Below are 12,853 nucleotides of genomic sequence, written 5' to 3' on the forward strand. Positions count from 1 at the left end.
GCATGTGTTTCTAAATAGGAATTCTTGCCCCTCTGGTCAGTTCAGAATTTGGCTGTGAAGTTTTATAGAGATAAAAAATTGGGAGAGGGAAGCATACAGCTTTCCCGTGGCACTTGGGCTTTCATAAGATGGCATTGCCATGATGGAGAGGAAGTAAGGTAAAGCAAACGTATTTAAAGTGAAAGGTTAGCTCGAAGAACACCAGTAGACAGTTATCTTTCTGGATCAGAATAAAGACTTTAGCTTTAAATCTTAGGAAGTCTTAGTTGACCTCCTAGGAAATAAAGTGCTTTTAAAAAGATACTCGACCTTGTTTTATAGACTTTAAGTTTTCACGTGAAACACTGAAGGCAGTTCTCAGTATTTTCATGCTCAGCGTCTCGTTTCACGCTGTCAGTCTCTCATCCTCTGTGTGTGGTTGATCGCAATCCAGGTTTTCCTCTGGATCTCCTGCGCTGTGAGAGCCTTCTTGGGTTGGACCCTGCAACCTGCAGCAGAGTTCTGAACAAAAATTACACATTGCTTGTTTCCATGGCGCCTCTCACCAACGAAATCCGGCCCGTCAGCAGCTGCACCCCTCAGGTAAAGAAAGACCCACTGGGAAGCCTGCTCTGCCGCTGTTTTCTTCTTCCTCACGGCAACTTGAAGGGGAGGTTTAACAGTCTTATGTATTGATTCTCAAATTGTAGATAGCAGATACTAAAATCAACTCAGAAAGCAGTTTTGTACGTATTGCTGTTGTAAGATGTTCAATTTGTGAGGTATAATTGGTACTCTCTCTATATATATACACACATATAATATACACACATATATATATGTGTGTGTGTGTATATATATAAAGATGTGTGTGTATATATATGTATTGTCTAGTGCCCCTAGAGAAGGAAATGGCAACCCACTCCAGTGTTCTTGCCTGGAGAATCCCATGGACAGAAGAGCCTGGTGAGCTACAGTCCACGGGGTCGTGGAGACTTGGACACGACTGAAGTGACGAAACCACCAACCACCATTGTTGAGTGATTAAGGACACATTTGATGACAGTTTTCTTCTTGAAAGCAGGATTTCAAAGAGAATGTTTTTGGATCCTCTAAGAAGGAAGCCTGGGTTACCTTGAAGGATAAGGTACCTTTAATGAGGAAGAAACGAAGTATTTAGGAAGTGGGGCTGTGATGCTGAATGAGCTGACAAGGAAAGATTATACTTGAGAGACAGAACTCTGGTCACCTTTAAAATCGTGACGATGACTTCTGGTCTTTGACTTTTTGAAAATAAATCAGTTTCATATATCTGGATACTTAGCATGGCGTGTCCCGTGTGACGTGTGCCATTTTCAAAGCGCCAGGATTGCACTACATCCTGCCTGGTTTCCTGGGTGTGCTGGGTTTCACGGTGTAGATGAAAGGAAGGGATTCTGGTACATGGATGATTCTGTTGCCTGTGCAGATCTAACTGCTTCATGAGCACACTCCCCGCTTAGCCTAGATTTGTCCTCTGTTCAGTGGGAGTGGGTATAGATTTGCATTTACTAATGTCTGTTTTATAATTCTCTGTGTCCCTTCCCCTCTGCCACACACGCACACTTCCTTCTACTCTTTAACACAGCCTTTGGGCGTAGTAGGAATCCATGAATTGAATGATGGATGCAAGGATAGATAATCTCTCTTTTGATAAAAATTATTAACACTTTGATAGTGCTTATCTTGTGCTGCCAGGTACTGTTTTAAACTTTTAGCAATGTCCTGAAGAGGTAAGTATTTTGTTGCTGTGTTCCAAATGAGCGAAAGGAGGTACAGGGGACCTTAAGTAACCTGCGGCGATACAGCCGGGGCGATGAAGCCAAGTTTCAGACATAACCTGACTGCTCCAGACTCCATTGTCTTAACTGCAGTGACAAGAACTGCTTTCTCAATTCCTGTATATATTTGAAACTGCTTGAACGGATCATTTAACATTTATCTTCATAAGGCTAAGAACAGTTAACACTTCCATGAGGCATTAGCTGTAAGAGTATACTTAGTCCCTTGTGAAATCTGGCTTCGTTAGATAAGCATTTACAGCTTTATTTGACGTGTTCTATGATTTTAGCACATTGGACCAGCTATCCCAGAAGTCAGTTCTGTCTGGTTTAAACTGTACATTTACCACATCACCAGGCAAGGACCACCATCTCTTTTGCTGTCCAAAGGGACAAGACTTCGAAAACTGCCAGATATATTCCAGGTATGCTTTTGTGGGTTTTTTAAAAATCATTTTTGAGGAAGATAGAAACTGGTAAACACTATTCTAGACAACTTTCTTGATTTTTTAAAGTTCCTAAATGCCCTGGTGTGTTTTTTTTATTTCCTGTCCCTAGGGTTATGATCGATTATTAATCACGTCTTGGGGTCATGATCCTGGGGTGGTTCCTACGTCAAATGTGCTCACCATGTTGAACGATGCCCTGACACATTCGGCGGTTTTGATTCAGGTAAAGTTAGCTTATTTCAAGCCCTCAGTTTTGGATTTTAATTTCAAAGATCGCAATTTGTTTGACTCTCTGCTGAGTCACAGTCAGGCATCCGTAATTAGACATTTGTCAGACTGACACATGAAGACGAGAGATCAGGATTTTAGTCCTGGCCTTTGTCTGGCAGACTGAGAGTGGTGGAAACAATGTGGGCTTTGAAGTCAGCCTCAGCTTTGAGTTCCAGCGTCAGCTTTTGCTACCTGTGTGGCCCTGTTTTTGGTTTTTTTTAATAGTGGCTTTAAAATTTAGCTGTGATTCACATACCATATTCCCCGATTGAGTTGTGTGATTCAGTGGTTTTCAGTGTATTCACAGATGTCTACAGTCAGCACCACACTCAGCGCTACGACATTTCCCTTTTCCTGTAGTTCTCACTCCCCTGTGCGACTCACTGTGCCAGCCTCCCACCCCCGACACTTGCTGTCTGTAGAATGCCTGTCTGGGGCATTTCAGATACATGGAATCATTTACAGTCTTTTGTGACTGGCTGCTTTCCTGTTGTCGAGGTGGCCATGTTGTCACTTCTTTGGAGTATATCCTTAGAAGTGGAAGTGTGGAGTCATGTGGTGGCTTTATGTCTTAACTGTTTAAGGAACTGCTGGGCTGTTTTCCAAAGTGACTTTACATTCCCTCCAGCCCTTGGTATTACCTGATTTCTTAATTATAACCACCCTAGACGGTGTGAAGTGGTGTGCAACATTTTAGAGATACTCTTCTTAAACTTAGTTTCCCCCATTGGCAGAATGGGGATGGTAATATCTACTGTGTAACAACAAAACTAATAGTAGGAACTGATGCCAAAGGAATCATTTTTAGCTTTAAATTGGTAAGAGAAGGAAACGAGAAGGTGTGAGTGTCTAGAGTACAGTGCACTTTCTGGTACTTAATAGGTTCTCTGTAAAGATTTCATTAATTCATTGAACTGGCAGTGTACTTGCCATATTCTGTACTAATTAACGTGGGTTTACAAGTAAGACATGATCCCTATCTTCAGGGAACTTAATTCTGATGGGAAAGGTTGTGTAAGCAGTTGCATCCAGTTTTTAGCTGAGGGTTAGAGAGAGTTTTCGGAGAAGGCAATGGCAAGCCACTCCAGTACTCTTGCCTAGAAAATCCCATGGATGGAGGAGCCTGGTAGGCTGCAGTCCATGGGATCGCTATGAGTCGGACACGACTGAGCGACTTCACTTTCACACATTGGAGAAGGAAATGGCAACCCACTCCAGTGTTCTTGCCTGGAGAATCCCAGGGACAGGGGAGCCTGGTAGGCTGCCCTCTGTGGGGTCGCACAGAGTTGGACACGAATGAAGTGACTTAGCAGCAGCAGAGAGAGTTTTAGGGGAACTGTTAGCCTGAAGTACCTTCTAGCTTTGGGGCAAGGACAGAGGCTTAGGGAGAGCTTGTCGGAGAAAATGAGACCTGGGCTAGCTATCAAAGACCGATTTAGAGGAGAGTGGGGCCAGGCAGAGAGGTACAGTTAGCATGAATAAATCCTTGGGTAGAGAGTTTTTTCTTCTTTCTTCATAACTGGTTCCCTAGTGCTTGGAACAGTGCCTGGCTCGCAGAAGTTGCTCAGTGAGTGTGTGTTGAATAAATGAACAGGAATACGAAGTGGGAGCACATGCTTGGACCTGTGAGCTGTTATGTCATCTTGAGGGGTGGGCTGCAGTGTGATGGATGGTGATCAGAGATTCGTCTGGAGCAATAGGCAGGCCCTGCCCTGGAGCGCAGTGGACCTTAATTGTCCTACCGCAGTGTTTAGACTTTCCCTTTAGATCCATGGTAGCCAGTGAAGGGTGCTGAGCAATGGATTAACATAGTCAGTTGCGATTTAGAAGGTCAGCCTGAAGACTGTTGAGAATGACTGGGTGGGGGAAGATAGGATTAGCATGCAGTCTTGGAAGCCAGATAACTTCAGTGACTTCACCTGCAAATTGGCGATAATAAAAGGTCTTACCTTTATATGATTGTTGAAAAGAATGACTGAGATGGGCGATCAACATAAAATGCTCTAGACCTGTGTTTAGTACATCGGAAGATCTCAAAAAATGTTCACTACAGTGGCAGTGGTGGTGGAAGTAGAGAGAGGAGTTTTGCCTTTTCTAAAAAAGAGTGTCTCTTTTATTAAATTTTATGGAAAAAAAGATTTACCTTTACTGGAACTTGCTGCTGCTAAATCACTTCAGTCGTGTCCGACTCTGTGTGACCCCATAGACGGAAGCCCACCAGGCTGCCGCATCCCTGGGATTCTCCAGGCAAGAACACTGGAGTGGGTTGCCATTTCCTTCTCCAATGTGTGAAAGTGAAAAGTGAAAGTGAAGTCGCTCAGTCGTGTCCGACCCCTTAGCGACCCCATGGATTGCAGCCTACCAGGCTCCTCCATCCATGGGATTTTCCAGGCAAGAGTACTGGACTGGTTTGCCATTGCCTTCTCCTTTACTGGAACTTAGAACAGCATAATTAAAATTTTTTATTAAAACCATGTTCTTATAAATAGTAACCATCTTGTTTAGGATTGAAATAATAAATGTATCAATGGAATAGAAGCAAGATATTAGAAACATATTCAAGTTGTTACAGGAACCAAGTAAATGAATATGATTTTTTTTCCCCTGAAATTATTTTTTTCTTTTACATCACAGTATCTTGAATTTGATTAATGTGTGGATCTTCTTTAAAGGGAAAGAATGTATAGATCCCCAGTGTTAACTTTTCTATGAAAATGATTCTGTATAGGCATAAAATGAAATAGCTTATGCTTATTATTCACAGCTGCAATTATTTGAATGTGAGGATTAAATTGCTGTTTGTAACATGGGAGTGAGGTGGGTTAGATTCATAGATTTTTTCAATTTAACTTTTGAATTGATAGTAAGTTCTTGTTTCAAAAATAAAACATTGTTAAAAGTTACAGAGAGAAAAGTATCCCTGCCCTCCTAACACTCTGTCCAGACCCCACTCCCTGACTCTTCTCCAGATCAGACAAGCCCATTTGTTTCTGCTGCACCCGTCTAGAATTTCTTTATACACATGCAAGCAATTACATACAGATATGCCCCATGCTTTCTCCACTTAGCAGTTGGAGATGTTTCTGTTTCCCTTTGTGGAGAGTGTCCTTTTTCTGCAGCCGCCTTGAAGGTGTGCGCGTTGACTTGTCTCCTCAGCCCCCTGCTGACAGACGCTGCTGTCTGACTGTGTACAGCTGCAGTGCTGCAGCGACTCCCTGTGAGTGCGTGTCAGTCGGCGCAGGTTTTTGAGATTTGCACTCCTAATCCGCAGCGTGCCAGGGAGCTCAGGGATCCTCCATCACTTTTCTTTCTCAGCACTACAGCTAACCCCCTCATGAATGCACAGGGTCTCATTCAGGCTTCACTCAGCAGACCCCTGATTGACCTGTTTTTTTACTAACCCGTCCACTCACTTTAGACACATTGCCTTAATAGGTTAATAAAGATTTAAGATTATGTTTACTTGCTGGAGAAAAGCGGAGAATTATTGAGAGCATTTTGATGGAGTATTAAGGTGGAATACACCATCATGAGGCACAGTTTTAATTATCATTTGAGTGTCTACTGTTGGAAATACAGATTTCACATATACCTTTCAACTTGTGTTTTTTCATGTTTAGGGACATGGTTTGCATGGGATAGGAGAAACTGTCCACATACCTTTCCCATTTGATGAGACAGAACTACAAGGAGGTACCTTACTTTCAAATTGTATCCATTTAACTTCTTTATAATTAGTCTTGTCTATCATTGGAAGCATAGCAAGAAGTAAATTCTTAAACTTTTTAAGTTCTAGGGTCTTAAAATCATTCTGCTTTTAAAGAGTACTGGGAAAGGTAGTTTTCTGTCACATGCCTTTTCGCACAAAGAACTAATGGGATAAGACTCCTTTAGGACCTAGGACTAGAAGGAACACTAGTCTGTCTTGGAGATGAAGAAGCTAAGTAGGCAGCTACTTAGATGGAAGACTAGGTTTTCTGTATGTTTAGCCTTTTAGTTTCCTTTTATTGTTTGTTCGTAGGTTGGCAGAGAATACAAGTCACAGGGAGGACTTTATGCTTAGAAAGTTGATTCCCCCCCTAATGTTATTACAGTCTTTTTATTTATTTTTTATGGGGCTTTTATGGACACTAATGGACATTTGTAAATTAACTTATAGTTTACAGAGAACTTGTGTATTGTTTCCTGTTTCAGCATTTGTTTTTAGCAAAAACAAATTGAAATTTTTTAAATTAATGGTCAATGTGTTTTAAGTTTGTGCTATAGTATTACAAGTTCCCAATCTAGAGTCCTTAGAGAAAATGAGAAAACATTTTAAACAAAACCTAATTTAAAATGAATAAATAATTTTAAATTGTTTTTAAATTTTATTTTTTCTGCTAGAGGGGACTTGAGTGAATTGTAGAGTCTGAGCTAAATTAAGCTGATTCTAGGTTCAAGGGTGAAAAGGCCTGTTTAATGTTACTCCTTTCTAGAATTGTGAGCTGTAATACATTTGATGAAAGATGCTCAGGGAATTTCTATAAAAGCAAATTCATTCTTCCTTTTGTTTAATGTAAAACATCTCTCCTCTGTTGATTATTAAGAAAGTATATTCAGCACCTGTGTTTCCTGCTCCATTCAAAATTGTCATTCTAGAATCTATTTTACTTGTTCTTAGAGTCATATTGCTTGGAATTTTAGAGAGCAATGAATCATTCAAGTAATTTAATTTTTGTTAATTCATATAAGAACTTTTCTTCCAAAATGTTAGTCCCCATTGTCCCTCCTCCCCTAAAGCAGGGAAAAAAGAAGAATATTTACCTAAGTATTTTTTTCCTTTTCACGTGACTAGGCTGTAAATGCTTCACATTTGAAATTAAGTACTCTCTTTTGGCTGTTGTGAAATAAATGTGTACAAAATTTGGAGAGGAGAGCTTTCTCCTCCAAAATAGAGTCCGTATTCAGAAATAAGTATTTCTCTACAACTAAACTTTGCTGGTTCATCCTCTGATACTTTATAAATTTTGTGGACAAATTATTTGTTCACCAGAAGATACAGGATAGTGACAATAGGATCTTAAAACTCATAAAATTTTGAGAACTGATCAGTTACTCTTTTGCCTTTAGAGATTATTGTGAAGATTCTAAAAAAGAGAAATATTCATATTTGGCTATAGAGCATCTTCCTCTTTTGTAAGTTCACATATTTATGAGAACTTGAGCCGATACTTAAGTAATTTATTAGGGATATAATTTCAAGTACATTGTTAGCTTTATTTTCAATAAGAATACTTTTACTTTTCTTAAAAAATACAAAATGTGTATTCAATATGGAATTTCCTGGTAGAAGCCCACTAAGTAAGTACTTAAGGCAGAATGGAAGTACAAAGAGAAGCCTAGGGAGTTTGCCATTGACAGGCCATGTTTGTTTACTTAGAGAGTCAATTGTCTTGTTAACAACAATTGCCTTCTGAGGTCTATAAGTGTGTTGTATATGTATAGCATCCTTTTACATTTACAGATATTTATTCATTGAAATGAATTTTGATAAAATATAAAAGTTCTAAGAATTGTGTGATGTTAACAAAAGGAAAGTATCAGTTTTTGGTGTTTTGTTGTAAGACTATTGACTTATAATCGATGTCAACTCTGTTCTTAGAGTTTACTGGTGTCAATATGGGTGTTCATAAAGCATTGCAAGCACTGAGGAACAAAGTGGACCTGCAGCATTTTTGTGGATATGTCACCATGTTGAATGCTTCTAGCCAACTTGCAAACAGAAAACTCAGTGATGCTTCTGATGAGAGAGGTTAGCCACTAGTTGTGTCCTTTGAGTTAAGAAAATGGGCATTGAGTGTATCACAAACTTAAAAAGCATGGGGACTTTGTGGAGATGTTGACTTATTTAACACTTAATGTTTTTCCGCTGAAAATACTCTGACGTCATTGGGACAATTATCAGTTATTCAGATGGAGAAAATACTCAGTGCATAAGTAAAGAAGTGATGACCTGGGGTTGGAATACAGAATGGTTATTGTGTTTGAGCCCTTTACTGTCCTATTTCTGTTTATAGGCTTTAAATTAAGTTCCTTTATAGGGTAATGGTTTCAAAACTTTAGTCTCTGTGTAAAAGTATTTTCAGACCAGGATGAACAGTTTCCCCTTCAGCTTTCCTCTTTCTGTTGGAGGCACCATTGTCTCAGCTACGCAGGCCTTAGAACTCATGTCTCTGTCTCCTCCTTCTCCTTTCCCACTCAGCCTGTTAGTTTCCAAGTTCTGGGAGTCAGTCTTTAGAAACGACTTACGTTCATTTTCTTCCCTCTCTCTTTAATTCTCTGTAACTACCGTTCTAGTCTGAGTCTTGATATTTTACGCGTGTTTTATTGCAACCATTTCCTGCTTAGTCTTCTTGGCCTCATTCTTCTTCTTTCTGTCTCCAGCCCGTCTTGCATATTGACAATAGCTAATTTTCCTTAAATGCCTTTCTTTTTAAAGATTCGTTTTCAAATCACCTCATTACTAATTGTTTTCTGCTCTGGCATAATTTTGGCTTCTATATGGCTTTGGTTGCCATGGTGTCACCTGTGGTCCACAACTCTAGGGAACTTTCTAATTCAAATCTCTATCATCGATTATATTCACTGAACCTCTTGCTTTGAAATCCTGAGAGAATATGCTTAATTGCTAGCCTTCTAGTGAATTCAATTAGGTATTCACCCCTGGTCCATATACCTTTGGCCAGAGGAGCTGGGTAACTTTCAGCAGTTGACTGCCAGGTATCACAGGCGCATTTTTAGAGAAGAGGGCTGTGGATTAGTCATTGCAAAGAATGTTACGAGAGCTGTCGTGTTTCCTTTCATTCATTCTATGCACGTTTACAAAATACCTGCTTGGTGCTGGAGATATTTCTCTTACCAAGACCTAAGGGGAAGGACATGGCAACCCACTCCAGTATTCTTGCCTGGAAAATTCCATGGACGGAGGAGCCTGGTGGGCTACAGTCCATGGGGTCGTAAAAGAGTGGGACATGACTGAGCGACTTCACTCTCTCAAGGAGTAAAAAACCCTGGGGCAGAGACAAGCAACTGAATCAGCCTACTGTGTAATGTTAAGAGACTAAGATACAGGGGTCTGCTTAAAGTGCTAAAGCAGGAAGGAAAGCTTATCTAAGCCCAGCTGAGCTATCAGACCCTCTTAGAGAAGGTAAAGTTTGAACTGAATTTTGATAAATGAGACGTTATCTACAGATAGATTATTGTTGTTTATTTGGAGGGTAGCAGCCTTAGGCAGCGGAGAAGGCAATGGCAAGCCACTCCAGTACTCTTGCCTAGAAAATCCCGTGGCTGGAGGAGCCTGGTAGGCTGCAGTCCGTGGGGTCGCTAAGGGTCAGACACGACTGAGCGACTTCACTTTCACTTTTCACTTTCACACATTGCAGAAGGAAATGGCAACCCACTCCAGTGCTCTTGCCTGGAAAATCCCAGGGACAGGGGAGCCTGGTGGGCTTCCGTCTATGGGGTCACACAGAGTTGGACACGACTGAGGTGACTTAGCAGCAGCAGCAGCAGTCTTAGGCAGAGGGGATCAGGTAAGAGAGTAGCTTATCTTGGCCAGAAGAGTTTGATGGGCTGTAGTAGAAGAGAGTAGAGAAGCAATAGGTAAGATCTAGAAGATCTCAGAGGATGTAGTATGCTGAAAGACATACGGAGTCCAAATATTTTGAAAGGGAGTGATGTAATCAGACTGCATGTTTCCATGGGGACAGAAATGACTTTAGTAATGAAGTGAAGGTCTAACCTTGTGTTCTGCCTTGTGAATCCTTGTTTTTTTAGGCCAAAGCTTCACAACTCAGTACTATTTATGTTTTGAGCTGGCTAATTCTTTGTTCTGGGGGACCATCCTGTGCATTGCAGTATGTTTAGGATCCCTAGATCTCAGTAACATCCCGGTCCCTGTTCATGGCAACCAAACCTTGTCAAAATTGCCAAATATTTCTTGCGGGACAAAATTGTCCCCCACTTAACTTCTCCTTTAGGCTAAAGACCATTCACTATTTTTCATTGTTATTTCTGTTAGGACTGACTTATCAACAACGTATACCAACTTCTAGAGTCCTAATATTTATTGTTTGCCCTTTAATTATAAGGAGAACCTGATTTGGCTTCAGGCTCAGATGTGAATGGGAGCACAGAGTCATTTGAAATGGTCATTGAGGAGGCAACTCTAGATTCGGCTACAAAGCAAAACTCTGGTAAGGCTTTAAAAATTATTTGCAAACTCTGACTAATTTCTGAGGTTTAATCCTTTTGCAAATGATACTGTTTGGATATCATTTGCTCTTATTACAATGGGCCTTTTCATAAGTATTTTCTGGGAAACATTTTTATATATTTAGAATAATTAAAATATTATAAAATGTGACATGAAAATAAAAAATGTTTCATTTTTCCTATGTTAATTCTTTCATCTTGTAGATGTCTTAAATTAGATTTTTTTTTTTTCTGGTAAAAAGCCACTTTGAGTGTCTGATGAAAGCTGTGTGCCTTCTTCCCAGAAGCATGTACATACTCAGAAAACATTATTTCCTGTTTCAGAGATTCACTGACACTGCTCTGAGTCCTCTCCCCTGCTAAACCCATGTGCGTGTCAGTGAAAGCAGGAGGAATCTCTGAAAATCTCTGGATCTCTGACCAGAGATCAGACTGACCGCTTAAACCTTGGTCAGTCATAGGACATGAAGTATACACGATTAATAACTTTGTGTACCCTTTTGTAGTTGCCACAACAGAAGCAGATTGGGTTCCTCTGGAATTGTGCTTTGGGATTCCACTGTTCAGTTCCGAATTAAACCAGAAAGTCTGCAGAAAAATTGCCACCCATGGCCTTTGCAGAAAAGAGAGGTGAGGGTTTCCGTTTGCTGTCATCCTTTCACATGTGAGACTTTTAGGCTCTCAGCATTAGTTGCTGTGCCTTACTTTCTTTTATTTCACATATGCTTGTTCATTGATTGAGTAAAGATGGCTCGTTGAAAGGTTTTGCTGTGTATTTTAAATTTAAAGTTCAGTCCCTCAGAAATTAGGCACATGCAGATATTTTGGACACAACCTTTTGGTTAATGATACTGACTTAGTTACTCAGATTTGGCGAGAGTATGGATTAAATGGGCATCCTTATATGACTCTGTCCACCTAGCTTTTTTTCATATGTAAATATCTATAGAAATATCTCTTGTGCACTTCTCTCTTAACATACACAACTCAAGTTATGATAGTAATGATTATCTCCTAAAGTAGAATTATGGCTGACTTTCTAAATTTTCTTCAGTTGCCACATTTTCTAGATGAACATGCTTTACTCATCAGTCATGACAAGTAGGTTTTATCTTGTATGCTCACTCTCATCTGTGAGGCAGCGTGGTAAAGGTCCTGGGACTGGTTAGCAGAGAAGCGTATCACTAAATCTGATGATCGTGGTGGGTGGCTTAGAGAGAGGAGATGTCTACAGACCTCCTTGACATTGTTATTTAGGAAAACAAAATTGGAGAATAAATAATTTAGTTGGCCTAATGTAGTTTGTATAAGAAAATTTAAGGTACTTAATTGACATAATTTTAATAACTATCTTGAAAATAAAATAATATACATGAATTAAAAGGTAAAAATACTATATAGCTTTAAAGATTGCCACTATAATGGTTACCAGTTTACATGTGTTACCAGTTTACTTATGTTACCAATTTATAGTTAAAAATGTGTTCCTACATTTTTATTTTTAAAGTGTTCTTGCATTTAACATTTATATTTGGTAGTAGTTTAAAATTTTCCTTTTAACAATAATTTTCTAATTTTGCTTGTACATGATGTTTTATTTCAAAATGGTCTTTTTAATACATCCTTATATTCAAACAAGCAGAAATTTCATTGATGAGAACCATTGCAATTGTTTTTTAAAAATTATGTGATTAATTGAGATGTATATACATATACTAACATGTTTATTAAAATTAAACTCCCATGTTAGTTCTTGTTATATTTGTTTTAAACTTTCCCCCTTTTTTTCAGCCTTCAAAACCTCTTACATTCCAGTAGAAAACTGTCTCTACAAGTCCTTAACTTTGTTCACTCATTCCAGGTAACAAAAACCAACAAAACCCAAGGTGTATTTGCATAGAGCTTTTATAGTGTCCAAAACACTTCTGAGTTTGTACTCAGTCTCCACAGCAGTAAGCCATGAAATAAGTTGTAACTTTAATGTATAAATGAAGATACTGAAATTCAGAAAGTTAACTGACTTATGCATGGTCTCACTGGCCAGGTCTTTAGGAGGCTTGAACTGTTTGTTCTGTGCTGCTG

General features: G+C 39.5%; 1 protein-coding gene across 6 annotated transcripts in view; it reads left to right on the forward strand.

The window, feature by feature from the left end:
• The window catches only part of FAM91A1 (family with sequence similarity 91 member A1), a 43,910-nt gene that overhangs the window by 23,254 nt on the left and 7,803 nt on the right, over positions 1-12,853 (forward strand). For 4 of the 6 annotated variants that reach the window (XM_088844815.1, XM_088844816.1, XM_088844817.1 and 1 more), the window contains 8 exons: positions 434-582; positions 2,090-2,224; positions 2,358-2,471; positions 6,139-6,211; positions 8,160-8,309; positions 10,648-10,752; positions 11,278-11,401; positions 12,563-12,632. In XM_088844815.1, coding sequence (XP_088700941.1) covers positions 434-582; positions 2,090-2,224; positions 2,358-2,471; positions 6,139-6,211; positions 8,160-8,309; positions 10,648-10,752; positions 11,278-11,401; positions 12,563-12,632 — 920 coding nt within the window. The remainder of the gene's footprint in view (positions 1-433; positions 583-2,089; positions 2,225-2,357; positions 2,472-6,138; positions 6,212-8,159; positions 8,310-10,647; positions 10,753-11,277; positions 11,402-12,562; positions 12,633-12,853) is intronic. The other 2 variants (XM_088844818.1, XM_088844819.1) reach the window with 2 other exon arrangements.

This window comes from Moschus berezovskii, chromosome 16 (genome assembly GCF_049115385.1).
Source record: "Moschus berezovskii isolate FMDL1 chromosome 16, NW_MosBer_1.0, whole genome shotgun sequence".
NCBI lineage: Eukaryota > Metazoa > Chordata > Mammalia > Artiodactyla > Moschidae > Moschus > Moschus berezovskii.